The sequence below is a fragment of the Hyperoodon ampullatus genome (assembly GCF_949752795.1).
Source record: "Hyperoodon ampullatus genome assembly, chromosome: 3".
NCBI classification, from domain to species: Eukaryota; Metazoa; Chordata; class Mammalia; order Artiodactyla; family Ziphiidae; genus Hyperoodon; species Hyperoodon ampullatus.
In genome coordinates, this window is record NC_136916.1 from 168,729,810 (window position 1) to 168,757,437 (window position 27,628).

Consider the following 27,628-nt stretch of genomic DNA (forward strand, 5'->3'; position numbering starts at 1 on the left):
GAAAACAGTCAAGTCCTTTGATGATCGCAGCTGACAGCTAAGCCTCAGCTGGGCAGCCGGCCCCCGGATGGCTCACCACGTCCGAGTCTTCCATCCAGTTGACACTGTACCAGTCCCCCAGGAACGTGGACCGCGCCTCATCGTAGTAACACGCATAGGACGACTCCCTGGGGTTGGCAGCAGTAGTTGCATAAACTAGAGGAATTAAAGACACATTTCAGTCGTGTTTTATTCTCGGCTGTCTGCGGATTCCACTTGAAGCTTGAGTTCCTCCTCCTTTCCTAGTGCAATCAAAGCAGGTCACCTATGATCAGCTCAGGGAGGGCAGGGAGACCTCCTTGTATCCAGCCCTGTTCACTGAGTTTCAGTAACTCATCTAAAACTAAATGTGGAAAAAGAGAAGCCAGCTGATAGACGCTTTCTGCAGCAATGAGCAAGCAGGAGTGCTTCCTAGGACATCCAGCTATTTTGGAATAGTGCTAACAGATTTGAGTAGCTCTGGAATCTTGAAGGATATGGACCTCACTTCATTTCCACAGAAAGTGAACATTTATTAAAGAAACACTTAGATGGACTGAACATATGAAATAGCTACCATTTACTACCTAGCTACCATGGGCTCAGAACTATGCTGGACAAATGTCATCGCTTAAAATGTAGCTCTCCTAACAGACACTATATCTTTATCCCCATTTTACAGATGAGTAAATCTGAAGGTCCAAGAGGGTAAGTCACCTGCACAAGACCAGACAGCCGGAAAGCAACACATCTCAAAGGACAGAGGCCGGTCCAAAGACTGTGATTTTGGTCAGAGCACCACAGAGTTCATATCCAGAGCTTACATCCCTTCATTGCCTGACCACTAACCCTCCAGGAGTAGAAGAAGCTCAGAGCTGCCCACAGGTATCCCCCTACTTCCAAGCACTAGGCTGGCCTAGGCCTGGCTTATGTAAGACACTTGGTTCTTCCCATGGGCAGATTCAGAGAATGTCCAATTGCACCGTGTAGCCAGGTGCTCACCCAGCCCGGCTCAGAGGCCCAGTGCTCCCACTACCTACCATTGATGTTGTGGGGCAGGTGGCTCATCATGGACCCAGACTCGCAGGCTTCAATGTAGAACACCATCTGGGAGGTGAATGAGACAGGTGAACTCACCCCGCCCAGGCACAGACCTCTCGCAAATGCTACTTTGACTTTGCCCACTCTCTTGCCCTGTTTCTTAAGGGTCTTTCACTTTTGCTTTTGGGAGACATCTCTGCTGTAAGAAGCAGAGGCTACAGAAGCTGTTGTCATACAAACCAGAAGGACCCAAATTTATGCATGGCTAATAGAATAAAATGATCTATTAGCTGAAATAACGCAGAAAAATATGGAGCCATAGATGATGCTAAGGAAAACGGATCTGCCATCCAACGCAGGGAGCAGTTTCCAAGAGCAAAACACGTTACTAACACATACACGCCTGAGCTACACAGGTTCCATACAGGGTGCAAAAGGGGCCAGAGAGGGCCAAAGGGAACATAAGAAGGTGGTATTTTCCTCCCCAGCTGCCCCAGATTGGTGACAGCCCTAGAAACAGTAGTCCTCAAAGTGTGGTCCCTAGACCAGGAGCATCAGCATCACCTGAAAACTCAGAAAGGCAAACCCTCAGGCCTCTCCCCAGAACAACTGAGCCAAATTCTGGGGCTGGGACCCACACTGTACTTTAACAAGATCGCCAGTGATTCTGATCTAACAGCTGAAGCTGTAGAATCACAGAAAGTTAATCCTGGGAGACCAGAGGTCAAGACTGATTGAAAGGACACCCTTTCCCAAAAACACAGCCAATCCAGAGTTAGGAGGCCTGTCGAAGAACCATGGGCTTTGCTTCCACTGCATCCCTCACATTCCTCCCCCAAGGCCACCCCAAGCACTGACATTACCTTTTGGTACATCTTGTGTTTGTGCATGTAATGGATGGTCTCATTCAGGTCCTTGACGTGAAGCTGAAAGGTAAGAATATGGACATTCGGACCAAACACATCAAGAGAAACCATTTGTTGGATAACCCACTAATCAAGTCTTAATGATGCTTTATAAATTCTTATTTAGAAATCCTGAGAGATAATCGTGGTGAACAGCATTATCCGAGAACATCATCGAGGGCTTTAATCACATAATAAAAAGGGGAAGCAGATGTGCTTCCTCATCACTTTGTCCCGAGCATTCAGGGACTATGTTCTATGACTGTGTCCAGTGTACTGCACCCAAGTTCAGGGACAGAGACTCATGCTGTGATGTCAGGAGACACGCAGGGAAAACCTGCTGGAAGAGATGCCTCTGGATAGATTTCAAGCTGCTAAATGTGACCTCACCCTCAGCAGCCACATACGAACCTACGCTGTAGGATGTTAGAGACACACGTCACAGGTGGCCTGCCAACACTGAGGTTTTGTTTCCCATTCTCCCAGCTTGTTTTTTTTTTGGCCATACCACATGGCTTGTGGGTCCCCCGACCAGGAATTGAACCCGGGCCCTCTGCAGTGACAGTGTGGAGTCCTAACCACTGGACCGCCAGGGAGTTCCCACCCAGCTTGTCTTTAAAACATTAAGAAAAACTCACATCGTCGTTAGGAAACACCAGTATTCCAGTGGCTCCATGGTCAGTGAAGTAAACGAACACGTGGTCCCGGGGGCCACTGCCAAGAGACATGCACACGAGCATGAGAGTCCAAGTGGACCATTTCTTATTTCTACTTCCATTTCTCTGAAAAGCCACCCCAATCAAAAAACTCAGGAGAGGTCTGAGGATTACAGTCTCGCCACCAGGTGGGAGGAGGAGCCCAGGAGCCCGCCGTCCAGCCTGTTCCCTCTGCTCCCACTGGGTGCCCTTCTGAACCACGAGGCGCGTCCCAGAGCCTGGAGGGTCTCAATCACGGCCGGGAGGGTGCTCGGCAGACAGCCCAGGGTGATCTGGATAGCAAGGCCTCTGGCAACAGGGCCTCATCCCGGGCGGCCACGCTGTGCCACCAGATCTCTCCGAAACGAGTAAGGGAGCCAGGACACACCGCCAAGCACGGTCCTGCAGCTCCGACTGCCCCTCCGGGCCCCTCGGCCTGCACGCGGCCTGGGACGCCCACCTGCGCCCCCTCATCAGGCTTCCACTCAGAGGGCCCTGCTTCAAGGTTGCAGAGATGCAGCAACTCACTCGGAGGCAGTTTGGTTCATCCCCCGCAGATGTCCGTCTCTGCTCTAACTCACACGAGCTACTTGTGCCCAGGTCTCCCCTCGGGCATAAGGAAAACAGCACCATTTGCCAGGTACCTGAGACTCTCTGAAGTCATGCTCCTAAGGTCCCTGACGTCATGTCAAAATGCTGCATAAAGAGATGCTAAACAAGACATCTCTAACCCACAGCCATCAGGGCAAGCAATAGGATGAGTTTTCTCCCATACGGAGGTTTGCTCTGAACTTACAAATGTCCTCCTCCCACTGGGCTGACCCGCCATCAGAGCACAGGGTCGGCAGGAGGCGGGGCGGGGGCCCTACAACCTGATTGGCCACAGAGCCTCACGCCTGTCTTGGCGTGTTCCACTGGTAGTGGAACCGACCAGCACTAGGATCCACAGACAACAAAACACAGCGGGTTTAAGTGATAGGGAACATTTCACTAAGGCTAACCAGGGACCCCAGGGTTAATTCGTTACAGAAATGGGCTGCCAAAAGAAGCCACCAGGTCTGTGCAGCCTGTCAGGGCAAAGGTCCCCACGCTGCCATCTCTCACAGGTAAATAGTCCGGGAACAAAGGGCAAGGCCTGTTTGAATTCTCAGTTCTGGGGTACCACGTCATTCAGAAAAGTGTGACAGCCATAAAACAGACATTACCTCTTCAAGACCTTTCCAGATCCTTTGCCCTTCACTGCCTCTGCATCACCTCTCAACACAGCAAGGAAATTTTGCGGGGTGACATCCTACAAAGAATTGGGAGTTGAAATCAGATGCAGCTGTCACTTCAAATCAGTGCGTTGGCTGAGTCTGTTGCAGAGGGCCCAGGCCACCATCCACATACCTCCAAGGCTTAAGGTTTAAGGGCAAACACTTTGCAACCAAGAAAGATCCAGTGTTTCCTGGGCATGTACATGACCTCGTCTCAAGTATCATCTTGTCTTTGGCTGATGCCAACTCAGCAAGCCTGCCATTCCTTCTTGACCATTATAAAGTTCATGTGGAGAAACCCAAAGATGTCGGTAGGTAGGGGCAAAGAGCAGAGGAAGAGCACACCGCCTCAGAGAGACAGCAAAGCGGGCGGCAGAAACATCAGCGCTGACCTTTGCAACCAGCTTGCCTCTTAAAAGGCCAGTTCCCAAGGACACTCAACATCCTTAAAGGGGATTTTGTAAAATGGATATGCAATCGTTAAAAACTGTAATACAGAAAAGCACAAGGAAAAAAAGACATCAAAATTCCCACCACCTAAATTCCAAATGTTTCCCTATATAACTATATAGAAACAATTTTATAAAAATGGAATCATCTATATGACATGTATGATGTGTCTGATTTAAATGTTCTTGAATTTAAAAGAGGAAAATAAAACTGAAAGAACTGCTAAACTTCAGATGTTTCTCTGTCACAAGGAATATTAGTTTCGATCCCTCTGACATCACGAGAAAGAGACTATGAAACCATGAGGCTGAAGTCATAATGGTGTTTTTAGAAATGTGTCAATGTGTACAGCCTCAATCAACTGGGAAGCATGTAATGTTCTAGAAGTTATATACTATCATAATTAATGAAAAACTCTCTTACAAAATTTAGAGATATATTTTGTACTAGAGCTGATGCTGAGAAAATTGATTTTCAGAAAAGGGCACAGATAATCTATAATCAGATCACTGGCAATATCCTAAGAAAATCAGGTATTATGGAAGGAAATCTATTATGAGGCTTAAAGTACAACAAGATTAGAAACTAAAGATCAGTAGACTACAACTAACGTTCTTTTTTTTCCCTCTGCTTTCTTTCAAAATTCTCAGAAATTACACCTCAAGCACAAATCTTAATACAAACACGAAACATTAACCAGGAATCAGTCTAATGAGGTTCTGATTCCAGAAGTACAAGAAAGAGGGAAAAATCATCACTGAAATGAAACAGACGCCGCTGGCTCCGACCCCATGGCGCGCCTCACCTCGCCCGTGTAGTCCTTTAGAATCCCCTTGTACACGTCTGAGCCGTTGGGCCTGTTGATCACAATTCCTGGGGTGGGGTTGCTGAAAATCAAAGGACACGAGTGAAGCACACAACGTGACGTATCTCTGAAATCTATGTCTTCGTGAATACACCCCTGTTACGCTTTAAAATACTAAATGACCGTGGTTGCCACAGACATTCCTCATTGCCTCTGAGGTCACCAACGTGTTAGTGATTTTAGCAGCTCGGGGGTCTCAGTGTCCTACAACTCCTGAGTTCCTGGCAGGAGCAGCAAAGGACTGAGCTCTGCAAACCGAGGACAGGGACCCAGGCCCCTGTGTGCCTGGCTTCCTGCTGGACACCAGATTGCATCTTGGGGGCAAGATGTCATCAAGAGATCTATCAGAGCAAGACTACTTTCAGAAAAAGACAGAACAGAAAACAAGGCTTTCATACAAGAGCTTAGGCGTTAAAGCTCAGGATGGATTATGAGCTGTTAATGTGATCACAGTACAGGGCCATAGTCTGGGAACCAAGGAGCTGGGAGACTGGATAGGGTTAGGGTTAGTACCCATACAAGGAGCTGGGAGACTAGAACGGGTTAGATGTTCTAATGTATTCTAAGATACAACTGAGCCTTCTGTGTACAGGGCCTCTGAGGCGTCCCTGCTCAGAGCTTAGGAACAAGCACCATAGAACGCAATGATGAGTCAGTTCCCCAAGCTGAGAGGGAACTCATGCTTTAAATCCTTCCAAAGCCCCAGTGCAAGGACCTTCACCACCATTTCCTATGTCCCTGCCATTGCTGGGTCCCACCAAGATACGGTCAAAGCTCTGGATGAAGCAGCCATGTGGAATTTCATCCGGGAGTCTGTTTATATTCTAACGTTAGGCCGCTGATCTAAGGATTCCTGAGGGTCTGTGTGCATTTTTTTAAATGCCCGGAAGTTCCTCACCATCAAGTTCAAAGCACTCCCTACTCACTCTTCAGAGTTAGCGATGTCGTCATACATCATCACGATGATCTGCTCATCAGGAATCCCATTTCGGTGAACAATCTGGTAGGCGTGGCACGCATCGGCCTGGGAGAAGTGGTTTTGTCAAGTGTTAGATTTTTCCCGGAAGGAAGCCAGTTTTGGAGTTCTAATGAGCAACATGTTCTTTCTCATGGAAGATGTGCTGTGAACCGCTCCCTACTGGGCAGGTATTTAAATTATTTTAAAACACACTCATTTATCTTTTTCAATTCAATTCTTAAAAATCCACACACCCCCCCATGAAACTTTCATTCATCAGGCAGTTAGTGTATATGTGGATTACACACACACACACACCACCACCACCACCACCATCACATCTACAGGCAACAAGGGCCTTTGAAAGTCCTGAATAAGTTATTCTCATTTTCCACACCATAGAAAAGTCTCCTGAAAGCACTGATTTAGGTCTGAAGAACAGAATGACTTAGAATGATGAACCAGCAGATTAAAAGCTTAGCGGCTAGTTCTGTATCACACAGGATTCTTCTGGTTCCAGTAACTTTAACTGCCATAGTTGCTGTTCAGAGAACTGAGTGAAAACTCAAAAGTTCAGCTCAGGAATTGAAATGAGGGATGTGCTCTTTACTTTAAAAAATAACAAGGGTTGGGACTTCCCTGGTGGCACAGTGGTTAAGAATCCGCCTGCCAACGCAGGGGACACAGGTTCGAGCCCTGCTCCAGGAGGATTCCCATATGCCACAGAGCAACTAAGCCCGTGCACCACAACTACGAGCCTGCACTCCAGAGCGAGCCACAACTACTGACGCCCACGCACCTAGAGCCCATGCTCCACAAGAGAAGCCCGTGCACCGCAGTGAAGAGTAGCCCCTGCTCGCCACAACTAGAGAAAGCCCGTGTGCAGCAACAAAGACCCAACACAGCCAAAAATAAATAAATTAATTAAAAAAAAAAAATAACAACAAGGGTGACCATATTAAGGGTAAAAGAAAAACTTTGCTAATGTGATTCCTTGTCCATAAAAGGGTAAAGACATTCTTTGCTTCCTTTTTCAGATGACACATACTACACTCCATGACATGGAAATCATTTGAGAACAGAAGGGAAATATGTTACCTAACTTTCTGCTTTTATTTAATTATGTCTTTCCTAGGACAAAGAATAAAAGAAACAGTTTGCCCAGCTACTTGCCTCTCTAAGGAAGAGGGCTTTAGGAACTGGACTTCCACAGATCATATTCTACACAGCTCTTAGCACATCAATTAAAATAAAGCTTGCCCGATGTGGGATGGACCTAGAGACTGTCATACAGAGTGAAGTAAGTCAGAAAGAGAAAAACAAATATCATACAATATCATTCATATGTGGAATCTAGAAAAATGGTACAGGTGAATTTATATGCAAAGCAGAAATAGAGACACAGATGTAGAGAAGAAACTTATGGACACCAAGGAGGGAAGAGGGGGTCGGATGAATTGGGAGATTGGGATTGACACATATACACTACTATGTATAAAATAGATAACTAATGAGAACCTACTGTATAGCACAGGGAACTCTACTCAATGCTCTGTGGTAACCTAAATGGGAAGGAAACCCAAAAAAGAGGGGGTATATGTATATGTATAACTGATTCACTTTGCTGTACAGCAGAAACACAACACTGTAAAGCAACTATACTCCAATAAAAAGTAATTAAAAAATAAAATAGGGCTTCCCTGGTGGTGCAGTGGTTGAGAGTCCGCCTGCCGATGCAGGGGACACGGGTTCGTGCCCCGGTTCAGGAAGATCCCACATGCCGCAGAGCTGCTGGGCCCGTGAGCCATGGCCGCTGAGCCTGAGCATCCGGAGCCTGTGCTCCGCAATGGGAGAGGCCACGACAGTGACAGGCCCGCGTACCGCAAAAAAATAAATAAATAAATAAATAAAATAAAATAAAATAAAGCTCACTCACCACCAAACCCAGCATTTTGCCTGTAGATGCCCCACACAAATGGACTTTATAGCAAAAAATGGGTGCTCAAAATACAGCTGCTAAATGTTGAGTGGGTGAGTCTAAGACCTGGCATTCAAGAGCTGTTAGATGAACAGATGACTGAATAAATATGAAAATTCATACATTTATTGACTTTCTTCTATTTGCCAGGCACTATGCTCAGACTTTCTATGCACGATCTCATTTAATTCTCACAATAACTCTATGTGATAATTATTCCCATTTCACAGATGAGGTAATCAAAGCTTAGGGACGGGAGGTGACCTGTCCAAGTCACACAGCTCACATTGAAAGATCCCAGGCATTCTGACTCCAGAACGTGATACTGCTTCATACAGGGACAATCAAGAAATCATTAAAACTATAAAGGCCCAGGAAGCGTAGGGGGCTGAAAATCTAAACAAAGATGATTTTTTAAAAGCTACTAAATATTACACGCACACACACATTAAAATGTTTAAGTCCCCATTTCTATAAAATAACAAGGACCCTCAAACACCAACTGCGGTAGGATGAATAACAGCCCCCCAAAGATGTCCAAATCCTAATCCCCAGAACCTGTGAATACATTACACTACATGGCAAAAGGGAATTAAGATAGCAGATGGATTTAAGATTGCTAATCAGTTGACCCTAAAATAAAGAGGTTATCCTGGATTATTCCAGCAGGCCAAATGTAATCACAGGGGTCCTTATTTGTGGAAGAAGGAAGCAGGCAAGTTGGTGTCAGAGGCATATAATGTAAGAAAGACTGGATTGCCACTGCTGGCATTGAAGATGGAGGAAGATGCCACAAGCCAAGGAATGTGGGCAGCCTTTAAAAGCTGGAAAAGGTAAGAAAATGGACCTCTTCAAGAATCACCAGAAAGGAAAGCAGCCCTTTGGACACTTTGATTGAACCTAGTGAGACGCATTTCAGATTGCTCACCTCGAGCTGTAACATAATAAATCTGTACTGTTTTAAACCACTAAGTTTGTAGTAATTTGTAACAACAACAATAGGAAACTAAAACACTGATGGTGGAAGTATAGTGTCATTGGCACTGGGCTCAGGAAAACATCTTGACATTATCGGATCAGACTGAAGCATATACCCTCCAACCCAGCAATTCTACTCCAAGCTATACCCTAGGCCAGGGGTCCTCAACCCCCGGGGCCACAGACCACTACTGGTCCGCGGCCTGTTAGGAGCTGGTCCGCGCAGCAGGAGGTGAGTGGCCGGCAAGCGAGCAAAGCTTCATCTGCTGCTCCCCATCGCGCGCATTACCGCCTGAACCATCCCCCCCGCCACCCCAGTTCCGCAGGAAAAATGTCTTCCAAGAAACCAGTCCCTGGTGCCAAAAAGGTTGGGGACCGCTGCCCTAGACTATGTGTAACGGGAGAGTGTTCACAGCATCTCTGCAACAGTAAAAATCAAGAAATAATCCAAAGCACCAACAATAGCTGGAAAAATAAACTGCCCTATGTTCATATAATGGAATATCAGAAAGCTCACATAAATGGAATACCTAAAATTGAATGAAATACAACCCATGCTTCAAGATACATGAATCTCAGGAACATAATGACAAAAGGAAGTCATAGAAAAAATATTCACCACCGTTTACATTATATAAAGGTCAAAACAGACTAAAATAAACATTTTGTTGTTTAGTTAAATACATATATGATAAAGTCTAAAGCAAAGCAAAAGAAAACTCAGGAACTTGCCCTCTGGCAGGAAGGGAGGGGGATTGGATCACACAGGGAACAAGGTGCTAGTAATCTTCTTTTGCTTTAGTTGGGTACAAGGTACACAGGTATTCATTTTATTATTTTTTTTTTTTTATTATTTTTTTTTTGGCGGTACGCGGGCCTCTCACTGTTGTGGCCTCTCCCATTGCGGAGCACAGGCTGCGGATGCACAGGCTCAGGGGCCATGGCTCACGGGCCCAGCCGCTCCGCGGCATGTGGGATCCTCCCAGACTGGGGTACGAACCCATGTCCCCTGCATCAGCAGGCGGACTCTCAACCACTGCGCTACCAGGGAAGCTCCATTTTATTATTAATCTTTAAACTGCACACATGTTATATAGACATTTGTTTTCTATTTCATAAGAAAAAAATCAAACCAATATTATATCAGATTTAACCTTCCCTATGATGAAACTGGAGTGAGCAGGCACACCACCCACTCACCTCAGTGCAAGTCATACTATTATTTATCTCTCCTGTCAGATATTAAAAGGCAGGTTCATCAAAAACCAAAAAGAACTTAGGAATAAATTTAACAAAAGAAGTGCAAGACCTGTACAATGAAAATTATAAAACAGTGCTGAGGGAAATTAAAGAAGATCTAAATAGAGGAACATCTCATGTTCATGGATCAGAAGACTTACTACCCTTAAAATTTTTAAAAACCAATCAGCAGGGATTTCTGCAGAAATTGACAAGATGATCCTAAAATTTGTACAGAATTGCGAAAGACCTAGAATAGTGAAAAAAAATATTGAAAAAGAAGAAAGTTGGAAGACTTTCACTTCCTGTTTTCAAAACTATACTGGGAAAGAAGAGTCTTTTCAACAATTGGTGCTGGGACAATTTGGATATCCATAAGCAAAATGATGAACTTAGACCCTCACTTCACACCATATACAAAAATTAACTTGAAGCGGATCGTAGACTTAAATGTAAGGGCTAAAATAGTAGAACTTTTAGAAGATAACCTAGGAGAAAATCTTTGGAACCTTGAGTTATAATTACAAAGATGTCATAGATATGATACCGAAAGCATGGTCTATAAAAGGAAAAAACTGATAAACTGGACATCATCAAAATTAGAAACTAGTGCTTCAAAAAACACCAGTAAGAAAATGAAAAGACAAACAGCAGAGTAAGAGGAAAATGTCTGCAAAACACATATCTGATAGAGGACTTGTACCTAGAATATGCAGAGAACTCTTTTTTTTTTTTTTTCTTGCAGTACGCGGGCCTCTTACTGTTGTGGCCTCTCCCTCTGCGGAGCACAGGCTCCGGACATGCAGGCTCAGCGGCCATGGCTCACGGACCTAGCCGCTCCGCAGCATGTGGGATCTTCCCGAACCGGAGCACGAACCCGTGTCCCCTGCATCGGCAGGCGGACTCTCAACCACCGCGCCACCAGGGAAGCCTTGCAGAGAACTCTTATACCTCAATAAAACAATCAGTCCAATCAAAAATAGATAAAAGATTTAAATAAACATTTCACTTAACTAGATATACTAATAAGACCATAAAAAGGTGATGTCCACAATCATTAGTTATTAGGAAAATGCAAATTAAAACCACAGTGAGATACCACTTCATAGCCAGACAGACAGTAACAAGTGTTGGTGAGTATAAACCAGGAACCTTCATCTACTACTTGTGGGAATGTAAAATGATGCAGCCATTTTGGAAAATTGTTTAACAGTTTCTTAAAAAGTTAAGTATAAATTTACCATATGACCCAGTAAATTCTACTCTTAGGTGTCTGCCCAAGAGAAAACAAAAACATTTGTCCGTATATACAAAGACCTGCACACAAATGTTCTTAGCAGTATTATTCAAATAGACAAAAAAATGGAAACAACCCAAATGTCCACCAACTGGTAAACAGAAAAAAATGTGGTTTATCCATACAATGGAACAGTATTTGGCAATAAAAGGAATGAAGTCCTGATGCATGCTACAACACATATAAACCGCAAAAACATGACCCTGAGAGAAGCCAGACACAAAACACCGCATTGCAGGGCTCCACTTGCATGAAGTGTTCAGAAAAGGCCAACTTACAGAGATAGAAAGTGTATTAGCGGTTGCCTCGGCCTGGAGGTAGGGAAATTGGCCCAAGGGATCTTACTGGGGAGATGCAAATGTTCTAAAACTGGTTTATGGTGATGTTTGCACAATTTGGTGAATGTACTAAAAAAATCATTGAGTTGAGCACTTGAAATGGGTGAATTATACATGCTCTGTAAAATACTCTTCAATAAGACCATATATTTTAGAAAATATATTCAGCCTGTCCTGTTAGTGCTCCCCTACACTGTCTGGCTCCTCACCACCACCTTGACAGGCAGATGCTTTTACGCCCATTTCACAGATGCGGACAAGCTCAGGAAGGGCTCATGGCTTCCAACCCAGATCTCCTGCCCCCAACCATGCCCTACGCCCTGCCTCCACACACAGTGGTCTCAGAGCCAAGCGGTGATTCTCTCTTGGGTCCTTGGAGTTACTTGGTTGCCTCTAACTTTCTTGATTCAGAAGGGTTTTTGGTTGGAGTCAAGCATTTACTGGTACCCAAGAGAGATAAAAGGTAGGGTTAGGGGGCTTCCCTGGTGGCGCAGTGGTTGAGAGTCCGCCTGCCGATGCAGGGGACATGGGTTCGTGCCCCGGTCCGGGAAGGTCCCGCATGCTGCGGAGTGGCTGGGCCCGTGAGCCATGGCCGCTGAGCCTGCACGTCCGGAGCCTGTGCTCCGCAACGGGAGAGGCTACAACAGTGAGAGGCCCGCGTACCGCAAAAAAAAAAAAAAAAAAAAAAAAAAAAAGGTAGGGTTAGGCCAAGTCAAATGACTTGGAGATGGTGTTAAAGGTTACTTGAATGAATTCCCTGGAACATATCTGATCTCTATGCATTTTTCCCCTTAAAACAGAAATGCCATACGAGATGTCATGTGAGAGGAGGGTATTAAGCAAGACTTTAAAGAAAGGGCAGGGCCCTCTGGACGACTGAACAGAGATTGCTGACTCAGCTTGTTTCATGGCTTGCATAAGGAGTTCTGATGGGGCTTACTAATGCATCCCGTGATGTCCTGGTGCAGGCCACTGTCCGGACACTGATTGTGCTGTCTTACCTCAGGCCAACTGTAAGCAAAATAAGGATAACCGGATTGGAGCAAAGGCTAAATACTTGGCGTGTTCTAGTCACTGCCAAGGGGTCCACTTTCAAACCAGGTGGGGGCTGGGAAGTGGTTCTCACAGGCTGCTCATTGAGAGGATATTACCACTTGAGGGTATATTACCACCGAGTGTATATTACCACTTCCTGACATGTGCTCTGAGCACGGCAGAGGCTAAGCCCTGGGTCTGGGCTTTGCGGGGATGCCTCACTGAGCTCACCACCGCCTCAAATTTTCCAGAGGAGAATCAGAGGTTTAGAGTGAGACTACGTAATTTGTTCAAACTAATACAGCCGGTGGGCGGAGAGCAGGAATTATACCCGGGGTCTGTGTCAGTCCACGGCCCTGCCCAGCCTCTGGCTTGTACAAGGACAGCCCTCCTGGGCTAACTGCATTCCCCCAAGTCAGTCCTACCCCGCTCTGCTCTCCATCCATGTTTCTGTTTTTAAAATATACGTGATATTTTGCAACAAGATGGATTAACCTCAAACACATTATGCTGAGCAAAAGAAGCCAGACACCACAAAGACTGCATATTGTATGACTCCATTTATATGAAGTTTCTGGAGAAGGCAAAACAATAAAGACAGAAGGCAAATCCTTGGTTGCATGGGGCTGGGATGGGCACAGGCATGGGGAACTTTCTAGAATGATGGAAGTGTCCTAAAACCAGACTGTGGTAATGCTTGCACAACTGTATGAATTTACTAAAAATCACGAAACTATAGGATAGGTGAATTGTATGACATGTAAACGTATACCTCTTCAATAAAGCTGTTTCTAGAAAGTGTAATTGTACACACTTGTATATAAAATGAAAGGCGGTCTCTCAGAAATGTAATGACTCTGCCCTTGACCCTCCATCGTCATATCTTCTCCTCCCGACTCTGACGTGTGTGCTCTAGACTTCTCCTTCTCCCTCCCTGCTTCCTCCTGGCCCCAGGATACGGATGTTCTCAAAGCCTTCCCGGATGAGGTGGAGCTCCAGCCCCCAGCTCGAGACCAGCAGAGGGGAGGAGGCACCAGCATTCTCCCAGCCCCTCACCCCTCCAGCTGTTCTCAAACCACTCCTGTCCTACTGCCAACACGCCAGACCTCCTCCTTCAGTGCTCCACTGCCCAGCAGTGACCTCAAATCACCCCCCAAGCCCCCTTCTCCTAGTGACGCCTGGCTCACATCTGCTTGTCCTCCCAACTCCCACCATCCTCAGCGTCCTCCTGTTGGCCTGGGCAAGGGTGAACTTCACCTTCCATCTACCTAACACCACCCCCCGCTGCCCCCACTGGACCTTATACTTTCCTTCTCGGCGTGCTCAAATCTCTGCCCTAAAAGAAACCCTCCTCCAGTCCTGTTCCTCCCCTGGTGACCTACATACTTCTTTTTCCCCCTTACAAGCCTGTCGGAAGAATAGATGGTACAGCTGTCCCCGTGCGCGGCTTAGCTTGCACTGCGGGGCCTCTCTCTCTGTCCTACATGCACTGAAGCCTGGCTTCTGCCTCTGCCACTGCAGGAGCCTGTCCTCCCAAGACCGTCCCCCCAACACTCAAGAGGCCGCACGCCCCACCAGCATCACACCAGACCAACCAACTCCCTCTCTGTCATCCCATTATCCCAGCCAAAAATGGAAAACAGAGAAATCCAATTCGGTTTAACCAACATAGGTTAAATACCCATCAGAAAGCACAGAAAAGCTCTCTGCCGTGATTTAATTGTGCCTGGTGTACTAACCTTCCCTAAACAAAAGAAATTTGTGATAATGAGTGCTGTGTTCGCTCAAGGAAAATAGAAACCTCTATAAAAATGTAAGTTTAAAGGTCTGTGTAGAGGGGCTTCCCTGGTGGCGCAGTGGTTAAGAATCCGCCTGCCAATGCAGGGGACATGGGTTCGACCCCTGTTCTGGGAAGATCCCACATTCCGCGGAGCAACTCAACCTGTGCACCACAACTCCTGAGCCTGTGCTCTAGAGCCCATGAGCCACAACTACTGAGCCCACGTGCTACAACTACTGAAGCCCACGCACCTAGTGCCCGTGCTCCACAATGAGAAGCTGCCGCAGTGAGAAGTCCCCGCTCGCTGCAACTAGAGAAAGCCCACGCACAGCAATGAAGACCCAACACAGACAAAAATAAGTAAATAAAATAAATAAATTTATTTTAAAAAAAAAAGTCTGTGTAGAAAAAAAAAGTCTGTGTAGGTTCTAGGGGAAAAGTTCTTTCAAATGCTGTTTTAGTGCTTGGCCTCCAAAGTCGAGACGGCAAATGTTGGCAGTTGGCTGAGAAGAGACCCGTCTGGCCGGGATATGGGCTGAGGCCAGAGATGACTCAGCACCCATGTTTCCTCCTCACAGCCTCAGTGCCAGCATCCTCCCTCATTTAGGGGTGAAAATTTCAGTCTGTGGCCACTTCTTTTTGCCTTGCTTGCCTCATTCATTCCATTTTGATATGGAATATTTTATCCAGGGAAACTAGCAACACTTAAAAATGTTTTCTGGGGCAAAGGTTAATCGGATACCTATACTTAATAATATTTAACCAATACGTGCTTTTTTAAGTTGGTTGTATAAAAACCAGGGTGGCTGATGAAGCAGCCTATCCACTATCAGTGACCTATATTTAACACTGCATCTTTCTGACTCATGGTTAGAGGGAGGAGAAAACTGAGCTGGGCAGTTAGTACTCGGGTTGCTCCTCTTTAACTGGGTCAGGTCTGGATTAAGCATTAAAAAGAAAAGGGATCATTTTGCCATAATAATTTTTCAATCGAGCCAAATTTCCTATTCAGCTAACATACAAAAAACTTTCAAGAAATAGGTCATTCAATAATCATCAAATTATAGAGCCGGTAGGAAGTTCATCTAAACCAACCCCTAATTAACAGATATGAAACTGACACCCTGGGAGGGAAACGCACGTGAGGCAGCCCTGCTAAGCCATCAGGAACACAGATGTTAGGTCCGTGCTGTCTAATACAGCAGCCGCTGGCCACACTTGGTGACTGAACACTTCAAATACGACCAGTCCAAACTGAATGTAACGTGAAGGTAAACGTGCACTGGATTTTGATGACTTAGTATTTTTTTTTAAAACGTAAAGTATCTCATTAGTAACTTTTTATATTGATTACAAATGAAATGATGATAGTTTGGCTATATTGGGTTAAAGAGGACATATGAAAGTTAATTTCACCTGTTTCTTTTTAGTTTAAAAAAAACCAAAAATGTGGCTACTAGAAAATTTACCATGACACAGGTGGCTCTCCTGTTGGACGGCGCTGCTCTGGAGCTCGTCAGTCTGGGTTTGAAACCGGGCTCGACCACTTGCCATCTGGGCCACGTTGGGTTGAAGTACTGACCTTTTCAAAGCCTCAGTTCATGCATCCATAAAAAGGGAACAAGAACCAGACCTACTGCACGTAACCCCACAATGGTTAAATGACTTCATTTGTATAAAGGGCTCTTAGATGCAAGCCCAGCACCTACTGTGATCATCTGTGCATCTTGTCTCTAAGAACTGAAAGATTCAATGACTTTTCTTTTCTTTTTCTTTTTTTTAAATTTTCTTACTCTTTTTAAAAAATTTTTTTTAATTAAAAAGAAATTTTTAATATTTATTTATTTATTTATTTGGTTGTGCCAGGTCTTAGTTGTGGCAGGCGGGTTCCTTAGTTGTGGCTTGCCAGCCCCTTAGTTGCAGCACGTGGGCTCCTTAGTTGTGGCATGTGAACTCTTAGTTGCGGCATGCACGTGGGAACTAGTTCCCTGAGCAGGGATCGATCCCGGGCCCCCTGCATTGGGAGTGTGGAGCCTTATTCACCACACCACCAGGGAAGTCCCTAAAATTATTATTATTTTATTTTATTTTTTATTTTTTTTTTTTTGCTGCACCACACAGCTTGCAGGATCTTAGTTCCCCAACCAGGGACTGAACCCAGATCCTCAGCAGTGAAAGCGTGCAGTCCTCACCACCGAACCACCAGGGAATTCCCTCAATGACTTTTTAAATAACAACTTTATTAAGGTATAATTCACATACCATAAAAGTCAACCTTTTAAAATATACAATTCAGTGGTTTCTAGTATGTTCACAAAGTCATGCAACCATCACCACTATCAAATTCCAGAACATTTTCATCACCCCCGAGACCCATACCCATTAGCAGTCATTCCCTCTGCCCAGACCTCGGCAACTACTAATCTAAATTCTGTTTGTCTAGATTTCCCTATGCTAGACTTTCATATATAAATGGAATCCTATGGTCCTTTGTGACTGGCTTCTCTCACTTAGCATAATGTTTTAAGGTTCAGCCATGTTGAAGCATGTATATAGTACCTTGTTGTTTTTTATGGCCAAATGTATGGATGGACTACATTTTGTTTATCCATTTATCAGTTGATGGACACTTGGACTGTTTCCACTTTTTGGTTAATGTGAACAAAACTGCTCTAATCATCTGAGTACAAGTTTTAGGGGGGACATATGTGTTTATTTATTTATTTTAGTATATACCTAAAGAGTGAAATGCTGGGTCATATGGTAACTGTGTGTTGAAACTTTCGAAGAACTGCCAGACTGTTTTCCGAAGCAGCTGCACCATTTTACATTCTCACCTGGAGGCTGCACTTTTAATGTATTTACGAATATAGATTCTTTCCGCTCTGATTTCTGCCAGGCTGATTTGCTGGGAATGCCAGGAAAGATGAGGAGAAAGGGGTAAGGGCACAGCAGCAGGGCAGAGGCGTGAAGGGCAAAGAGGCCTCGCGATGCTTTGACCAGAGTCCCATCTGCACCTCAACTTGCTGTGTGGCCTCGGGCGAGTCACCTCCTCTCTTCAAGTCTCAGTTTCCTTATTTATCAAATGAAGGCATTAGACCAGTGGGTCTCAACTGGGGACATTTGGCAAAGGCTGGAGACAACTTTGGTCGTGACAGTGGGTTGGGTGATGCTCCTGGTATCTAGAGGGCAGAGGTCAAGGATGCTGGTAAATATCCTACAATGTGCAGGACAGCCCCCCAACAATAAAGAATTACCTGGACCCAAGTGTCAATAGTGCCAAGGTTGAGAAACCCTGCATTAGATTGAGGTGACCCCAGATGCGCCACTTTGAGAAACTGCCAAAATGTTTTCAAAAATGACTGTACCATTTTATAATCCACTCAGCAATGTGGGAGGGTCCCCATTTCTCCATATCCTCACCAACACACTTATTTTTGCCAACCTAATAGGAACATAAATGGCTTTTTAAAAAGCCTGTTCTAGTAACAATGTCCAGGATTGTTTACACAATGCCCGTGTCATAAAGGAAATGATTAGTCATTTTCTTACCTGGTGCCTATAATTATACCAGCCATTTGATCCTGCGACAATCACCACCCAGTGCTTGCCTCCATCCTCAGGATCGTCCATGGGAATAGCACCAACTCCCAGGACGAAGCTGAGCAACACAGCGACTTCCCAAATCATTCTGCGCCTTGGAGTTCCACTGCAGAAATCTGGGAAGAAAAAGGCTGAGTCAAGCAAAAAAGGAATGACATGAACAGAAGAACATTACTGCCCCTAAGAAAAGATCACAGCAAATGGGTCAAAAAGATAAGACGATTTAGTCATCAGACACAACATGCTGAGGATAAAAATGATGACAGAGCAGAATTTTATTCTTAGCTCTGCGGCCCTTTTCCCCGGGTGGAGCAGGGGGCTGCCATAGCTCCCAACCTCCACTGTGGGTTGAAGTTATGAGTATAAACCAAAAAATACTGAGAAAGCTCTTGGGGCAACCTTTTAAAGTTTTTGTCACAACTTGGAATATGGCAGACAAAATTCATCAACAAACTTGACTGTGTTGGAAAAACGCCTACCACATGCTATGAACTGTTTGTAAGAAAACAGACATATAATGTGTGCATACCAAAATGCGGAAGACAAAATTTAACAGCAGTTATTCTTGGGTAGTAGGTGGAATTAAGGATGATCTTTATTTTTGTCTCTTTTACTACAATTAATATATATTAATTATACAATAAAGTTTGTAAAAATTCAACATACATTCAATATAAACACGGGGGGGGCAATTTATGTTTGTGAGTTATCTGGATAAGCTATAGTCTAACACTGGCAGCCCAAATGAAGGTCTTTGCATAACACTTACGACCCATTTACATTATTCTGTACAAGAGGCAGGGCAAATATTTTAATCCTTGTTTTACAGGACGGGGAGGTTGAAGCACGAGAGAAGTGACTTGCCCAATATCTATAGACAGTCAGCTCTGGGCAGAGATCAGAACCAATGCCTTCCGAATTCCTGGTCCAGCCTTTCTGCTACATGGTTCTGCACCTCAAGACTTTATGCTTAATGAAGTACATGCCCAATTTTATACTTCACTGCCAAAACTTTAAAGGGCTTTAAAGTACAAAAGCCAAGACTGAGGCCACTTTGCATTACTCAGACAAGTATGTTATCTTACTGCCCTGTGTCCTGACTATGTTATTTTCAAAAACAGCCTTCCTGTGACAGAAGCCAGGCCTGTCACTCTGAGACAAGAGGAAAAACAGTCTTTGAGCATCTCAGTCTGCTCTGAGATACAGGGACTCAGAGCAGAACAAGGTCTAGGAGGCTAACCTCTGCCTCCGATGCCTTCTGACAAAACAGTGCTCATTCACTCATTCACTAATTTATTCACTCATTCATTCACCCACTGGGCCAGAGTCTCCTGAACTCCAACCCTGCCAAACAAAGTGCTGGGTGCCAGGAACGCAGCAGGGACAGGACAAAGCCTCTGTCCTCACAGATCGCACAGCCAGCGAAGGCTTGAACCACGTCTAAGCCTAAGAAACCATCCTCAGCATCTGTGCCTGACACTGTGCTGAAACTCAAAATGATGGATTTCCCCCCAGGTGAAAGAACAGGAAGCCCTGAGTCTGATAAAAGTTTAAAAAGTAAAAGCACCTTGGGCCAGCGCTTCTCCAACTTGACTGTATGCCGAGATCACCCAGGGGGCTTGTTAGAAGGCAGATGCTGATTCAGTAGGCCTGGGCAGGGTCTGAGACTCTGCATTTCTGACAAGCTCTGGGTGATGCCCAGGACAACACTTGGACTCACTGCAGGCCTCTTCCTTAACCCTGGCAGGCCCTAGTCGGCTCCGCCCAGAAGCCTGGCATCCCCGTCAAGAAATCACACTACTCTATCCCCCGGATAACTCCTCCCAAGAATTAAGAATCTGAGGTGGTGCTAGATCCAGGTTTCTTTAGCTCCACTGCAAGGTCATGGATGCACGGATAACTACAATAACGTGCCCCAGGTTTGTTTTCAAGATTGTCTTGAAACGGTCAAGGTGCATAACAGATGAGGGCAGTGGACTGCCCAGGCTGCCCCAACACTGGAACCTGCTGGTCTGTTAATACGTTAGCGTGTATCGGAGGATGATCTCCCAAGTCCACTCGACCTGCCCAGGGCTCACCATGGGGCAATAAAAGGTGAAGTTATACAAATGTATGAAGCAGCAGCAGTGAGGTCAGGCAAGAGACAGCCAAACTCCTGTCCCCAGAGCTCTGCAGTGGCCTCCAAACGGGAGGGGAGGTGTGCCAGTGACTGCTGAGGTCCTCCAACCAGCAGCCTCCGGGCTGCAGCCAAGCCTCCCAGTAAGCCATCCCATGCGGTAGGGGTCAGCAAACTTTTTCTGTAACGGGTTGGAAAGTAAGTATTTTCAGCTTTGCAGGTCACACCATTTCCATCACAACTCTTCAATTCCCATTGTATCACGAAAGCAGCCAGAGACAATACGGAAACCAGTAGACATGGCTACGTTCTGGTAAAACTGAAACAACAGGGAGCCAGAATGTGCTCTCAGCCCACATGACTGGTACAGCCTGGGGGTTTTATCATCTTTCATCGACAATCATGAAACAGGCTCTCTGGTTTGCACACCACTCTCTTCTGAGTTTTGATCATGCGACTTAATCCCGAAGGGGCTCATTCCTCTGGAGACACTGGTGTGTGAATTTTCCCCCTCTTTTTTTTTTTCTGTGCCTCACAGCATGCAGGATCTTAGTTCCCCTGACCAGGGATCGAACTCGTGGCCCCTGCAGTGGAAGAGTGGATCCTTAACCACCGGACCACGAGGGAAGTCCTCCCCCTTCCTATTTAAATAAAATACTAAAATTGAATGGTTGCCTGACTGTGAACAACAGAATAGACATCACCAGCTCAACTGCCTAAATTAGCAAACAAAAAACACCACCAGGTTATTTTCACAAGTTCCAGTTTACCTTTCATTCTTCTACTAAAATACTAGCAAGTTACACCTCGGTGAGGCAAAGTACCTTATTCATACACAAGTGATATTTTCATGGTTAACATCTGGCGATGGTTCCTGTCTATCTTCTTTTTTTTTTCTTCGTCTCATAAACACAGAGCTGTTGTTCCTTGAACACAATGCCAAGTTAAAAGCCTCACAGGGACTTCGCTGGTGGCGCAGTGGTTAAGAATCCGCTTGCCAATGCAGGGGACACGGGTTCGAGCCCTAGTCAGGGAAGATCCCACATGTCGCAGAGCAACTAAGCCTGCGTGCCACAACTACTGAAGCCCGCAGGCCTAGAGCCCACGCTCCAACAAGAGAAGCCACCGCAATGAGAATCCCACGCACCATAACGAAGAGTAGCCCCCGCTCACCGCAACTGGAGAAAGCCTGAGTGCAGCAACGAACACCCAATGCAGCCAAAAATAAATAAATAAAATTTTAAATAAATAAATAAAAGCCTCACAATGTGACACTGATTGGGAAATGCCACTTAAAAAAACATACTGGGCTTCCCTGGTGGCGCAGTGGTTGAGAATCTGCTTGCCAATGCAAGGGACACGGGTTCGCGCCCTGGTCTGGGAAGATCCCACATGCCGCGGAGCAACTAGGCCCGTGAGCCACAACTACTGAGCCTGCGCGTCTGGAGCCTGTGCTCCACAACGAGAGGCCGCGATAGTGAGAGGCCCGCGCACCACGATGAAGAGTGGTCTTGGCTTGCCGCAACTAGAGAAAGTCCTCGCACAGAAACGAAGACCCAACACAGCCAAATAACTAAATAAATAAATAATAATTTAAAAAAAAAAAAAAAAAAACATACTAATGCTATTCTGGGAAACATATCGGGGCCTGGGGCAAAGGAAAGATGTGAAAGTAATATAATCCTTCCACTGCCCTCAGCAATGAATACATCTCAAAGCAGCAGATCTCAGATGGCAATTTCCTGGTCAACAAGATTCTTGACAATGTCAAAACATGAAAACAAAGTCATAATCTTGCAGCATACCTATTATGCTTGTTTCATCAGAGTGAAAAGTTCATGAGGAAAAAGTAAATGATCCCTGCCAAACGAGCCCTTGGTGACTGCTATTTTTTGCTCGTGGTCCTCCATGGCACCAGTCACACAGGCGCTGTCATCTACTTCTTCCTGTCTACCCACCCACCCATCCAACAAACATGGCCTGAGCACCCACCAGGCGCTCACAGGCACTGAACAGGGCGCCAAACAGATGAAACCCTTCGCAGAGCTGACATTCTAGAAGGAAGAGACAGACCATTCAAACGCACAGGTTGTCCGGTGGTGATGAGTGCTGGGGAAGAAATAAAGGTGGGGGAGGCAGTCCCAGTGGGAGTGGCAGGTATCATTTTCAAAAGGGGAAGATTTTCAGAAGGTAAGGGAGCCCGCCTGCGTGTAGCAGCAAAACCCTGGAAGCAGCATAAATGGTCATCTACAGGAGCCTGCCTAGTTAAATCAATTATGATCCATCCTTATCATGGGATACAGTGACGCCTTTAAAAGAGGAAGGCAGTTTTTAACGTGCCAAGCGTGGAAAGACCTCCAAGGGGATGGTTAGGGGTATGTGTTCAGTCTGCTAACTGTTTTCAGGGAGAAAATGACCCAGGTAGTTTTTGCTCTAACCAGGGGCGGGACGGAAGTCTCCCCAAGAGTCCTCTGTGTTGCTGCACGCGGTGGGAGAGTGGGCTATGTATGTGTCTATGAGCCATGCAGTGTGTGAGGCACTTTACCATCCTCACAACAGCCTGTGAGCAGTCTCATTACTCCCTTCAGCTGAGACGGACTCACAGAGGTGGAGAAACTAGGTAGAAAGTGGCACCGCTGGGTGACACACAGATCTCACTCCAAAGATTGCGTCTTCCACTACACCACCTCGCTTGTCACAAAAAGCACTGTTTATGTGAACATCTGGGAGACTCTGCAACCACAGATGGGAGCGCTACACCCCACACCCCAGGGCCTCCAAGTTTCCCCCAGTAGCAGGATACCCACAGGGCTCTTCACCTACTATTCTTTTTTTTTTTTTTTTTTTTTTTTGCGGTACACGGGCCTCTCACTGTTGTGGCCTCTCCCGTTGCGGAGCACAGGCTCCGGACGCGCAGGCTCAGCGGCCATGGCTCACGGGCCCAGCCACTCCGTGGCATGTGGGATCTTCCCAGACCGGGGCACGAACCCATGTCCCCTGCATCGGCAGGCGGACTCGCAACCACTGCGCCACCAGGGAAGCCCCACCCTACTATTTTAAAGCGCTTGTTGGTAATCGGTTATAAAGAGCTCTTAGAAGAACCCGTCAAAGGACAACCTGAACCACACAAAGTCAAAGTGAACGGACAAACCTTTACAAGTGAATTTCAGCAGCCTCCAAGGACAGGTCCTCACTGGTTCTACTGGTCCTGCGACCCTCTCAGGCTACAGGGCTACATGAGGTCAGTGATTCAATTGAAGGACTCCGCTGGACTTCAAGAAGTGTACCATCAAGTGGGGTTTATCCATTTGGGAGGTTTGGGACAGAATGCCCATTCTAGATCAACTGTTACCAGCAATGCAAGTAATAGGCTACCGTTGGAGGACAATCTAAATAGCAGAATCAAGTTCAACTCCATGTCTGACACCAAAGCCCACACCTTAACCACCATTATGACCTCCCACCATCAGCCCTGTCCTTGCTACTTGCTCTGGGTTAGAGACAGCGAACCATCAAAGCCAGGAGAAGCAGCTGGGCAGACAATGGTATCTGTGAAGAGCCTTCCAAACCTACAAGTTTTTGATCCTGCTCTCTGTTCCCTGGGGGCTTACAACAAAATCATCATGCAAGTGGTCCCTGGCTGACAACACGCAAGAGAGACAAGGACAGATGACAAGGACCCCTCCTTCACCAAACTGAAGTCAAGCTCCTCTGAGCCCTCTTCCCGACTAGACCTTGGCCTGCTGGGCCCAGGTTTAGCAAGAATCCTGCAAGAACCTCCATCTTTGACATCTAATCAAGCTGCTCTTAGTAATTTTTCAGCCACTGACCTCCCACTCTGCCTATTGGTGATAAGTCTCAGCGATCCTTGATGTATTTGGAGTTGAACTCAGTTCTATACTGAAGTCTCTCTCTTCTAATGCAACAGCTGGAATAAAACCCATCTTGCCATTTTTTAACAAATGTCAGGTGCAATTACTCTTTAGTATCGGACAGGTAGTTACTAAGTCAAGGGAGACCCTCTCTGGGCCTTAACTGTCCATCTGTGAAATGAGACGGTAGAACTAAACTATTAAGGGCCCATTCAGTTCTCAAATCCTTTGATTTCCTGTTTCAAGAGTGAAATTAAAAAAAAAAAATCCAAATAGGTCTTATCTCAAATCTCAAACAAAATACGGATTTTGTTCAAGTTAGGTAATCAAACTTTTTTCCAGAGGGAAAATTTCTGATTCAGTGGCAAAGCAGATTCTAGATTAGAGCATGTCCTTCAAGGTTATCTAATTCTGATTCTATGGAAACTTTTTTCACAACTCTGTAAACCATGGATACTAGCAATGCTAGTAATTCATGTCTAAAGACGTGCAAATGAATTCTATCTAGTGAAGGTTCAAGTGACTCCCCTAGTGAAAGAAAGAAGCCAGGCTTCACAATGCACATTTCAGTATCTCTCATCTACAAATGTATTCTGGAATCTCCTTTGAACTGGTTGTAATACCTCACTGAATCTCCTCATTAATAAGTTAAATACAATCTTTAACACTTGCTCATTTTTATATCTGTATAGAATTAGGACTTTACTTTTTAAAATTTGTCTTTTAACATTACAGAAGGTACTAGCAGCTATATCATATTTCAAAATAGATATAGTCAAGAAAGCATAATTTATATATTATTTTTTTATCTTTTACATCAAGGATTTTTTTTTGGACATCTTTATTGGAGTATAATTGCTTTACAATGTTGTGTTAGTTTCTGCTGTATAACAAAGTGAATCAGCTATACATATACATATATCCCCATATGCCCTCCCTCTTGCGTCTCCCTCCCACACTCCCCATCCTACCCCTCTAGGTGGTCACAAAGCACGAAGCTGATCTCCCTGTGCTATGCCACTGCTTCCCACTAGCTACCTGTTTTACATTTGGTAGTGTATATATGTCAATGCCACTCTCTCACTTCATCCCAGCTTACCCTTCCCCCTCCCTACATTTTTTAAATCTACTAATAATTAGAATTAGGAATCTAGCAAAGTAAAATTTGACCAATGGTTAATGGTTTTTCCAGTTTTATTTTCACTGCTTTTATTGGCACTTGAATTCCTTTTTTTGAATTTCTTCCAAATTACTATATTTTGAAACCTGGGATTAATAATAGTTTGTAGTCTTTTCCCAAAATCAATGAACATGACTTTTATAGCCAGATGTTCATAACTAACTTTAATTTTGGTATAATTTATATTTTACAAAATTGAAGGATACACATTAAACTACAGAAATGTACAAAGTATAACATAAAATACCTGTAACCATAATCCAGATCATCAACTGTTAATATTCTGTAAATCCGTTAACCCTCTTTCCCCATAAACAAAACATTACAGAAAAAATAGTCCCCCATGTCCTGTCCCATTCTCCCCATACCACAAGGTAACCACTGCCATAAGTTATTTCGTTCCAATCAATTTATTATACTTTAAAAAATATATACCCACTTTATAAACATTCCCCTACTAACAGACATTTAGGCTGTTTCAATTTTTTTACTATTACAAACAATGTTGCAAAAACATTCTTATACTTATCTCCTTGTATACAAATGTCTCTTTCTCTAAGGTACTTTAGGAGTAGAACCACTGAGTCTTAAGATATCCCTATTTTGGGGCTTCCCTGGTGGCGCAGTGGTTAAGAATCTGCCTGCCAATGCAGGGGACACAAGTTCAAGCCCTCGTCTGGGAAGATCCCACACGCCGCGGAGCAACTAAGCTTGTGCACCACAACTACTGAGCCTGCGCTCTAGAGCCCGTGAGCCACAACTATCGAGCCTGCATGCTGCAACCACTGAAGCCTGCGCACCTAGAGCCCGTCCTCCACACAAGAGAAGCCACCGCAATGAGAAGCCCGCTCACCGCAAAGAAGAGTAGACCCCACTCGCCGCAACTAGAGAAAGCCCGCGTGCAGCAACGAAAACCCAACGCAGCCAAAAATAAAATTTAAAAAAAAAGATACACCTATTTTGCTAGCAGCTGTACTGTTCTAAGATACTCTTCCAAATTTCTATCACCTCTTGAGAGTATCAAACTTCATAATTCCTAATCTGATAGATATAAAGTGATCTAATTATGGGGTTTAATTTGTGTCTCCTGGATTACAGGAAAATTCAAGTCTTATATGGTTAACCATTCAGATTTCAACATCCTCGACATATGTGATAATTTCCCCATCCTAAACTGGGATTCGAATTTTGGTCTACAAAGCAATGTCTGCAGTTTAAGGGGGGAAAAAAATGCTGGTAATTTCCTTAAAAGATAGTCATAGATGGAAAACTCAAGAGACAGCATTCACTTCAGTATATTTTTACTGAACAATACTGGGTATGGTGTTCACCTCCTTAACAGTTCACAACCCTTTTCTCATCTTCTCTCCCTTCCCACTGCAACTGTCTTTAAAACCCTCAGCAATTCTCCTGGGAATTACTGCAGTGAGCTCCCTGGTGTGCCCTCTCTCCGACACTTTTCCACATTAGAGAGTATCTAAGATACACATCTACTAAATTCGGCTTCCAGGGCTTTCAGGACAAAATCCAAATCTCTTACAGCAGCACAGGAGGTCCTGCAAGATGTGCCTCTCTGTTCTCCACTATCCACATGAAATCCCTTGCTTCAACCAGGCTCCGGGACTCCGGGTCCAAAATTGGTGCTCTTTCCCTGCCTTCATCATGCTGTTTTCCAGGCGAAACGCTCTTCTCCTTCATCTCATTAGCTCCTGCCCGTCCCTCAAGCTCCATTCAATCATTCCCTTCTCTGCAAAGTTCTATCTCTTCCCACAAGTCAGGGTTAGATGCTGCCCCTGGAACACTGGAATGGTTCATGGTAGACTGCCTCTCCCCTTTACGAAATAATCCCTGCTCAAAAAGTTTAGTAAGGCTCAATATATGTTTGCTAACTAATGCAGCCCTGGAGTAAAGAAAGCGGGGCTACTCCATTCACTACATACCACAGGGCAACTCTCAAATCCTGGGCATTGATTTTCACCTCTCAAACGAAGCACATGACACAAAGTTCCTTCTCCCAGCCCCCA

At 45.1% G+C, this 27,628-nt stretch overlaps 1 protein-coding gene across 1 annotated transcript in view; it reads right to left on the reverse strand.

Annotated features, from left to right (window-relative positions):
- Window positions 1-27,248, reverse strand: part of LGMN (legumain) — a 34,940-nt gene extending 7,692 nt beyond the window's left edge. The window contains exons 1-9 of the mRNA XM_079698988.1: window positions 27,145-27,248; window positions 18,386-18,552; window positions 6,157-6,254; window positions 5,171-5,252; window positions 3,865-3,950; window positions 2,603-2,678; window positions 1,923-1,985; window positions 1,059-1,125; window positions 77-195 (exon numbers count right to left, since the gene is read on the reverse strand). Coding sequence (XP_079555114.1) covers window positions 77-195; window positions 1,059-1,125; window positions 1,923-1,985; window positions 2,603-2,678; window positions 3,865-3,950; window positions 5,171-5,252; window positions 6,157-6,254; window positions 18,386-18,523 — 729 coding nt within the window. The 5' untranslated portion in view covers window positions 18,524-18,552; window positions 27,145-27,248. The remainder of the gene's footprint in view (window positions 1-76; window positions 196-1,058; window positions 1,126-1,922; window positions 1,986-2,602; window positions 2,679-3,864; window positions 3,951-5,170; window positions 5,253-6,156; window positions 6,255-18,385; window positions 18,553-27,144) is intronic.
- Window positions 27,249-27,628: the final 380 nt, after the last annotated feature.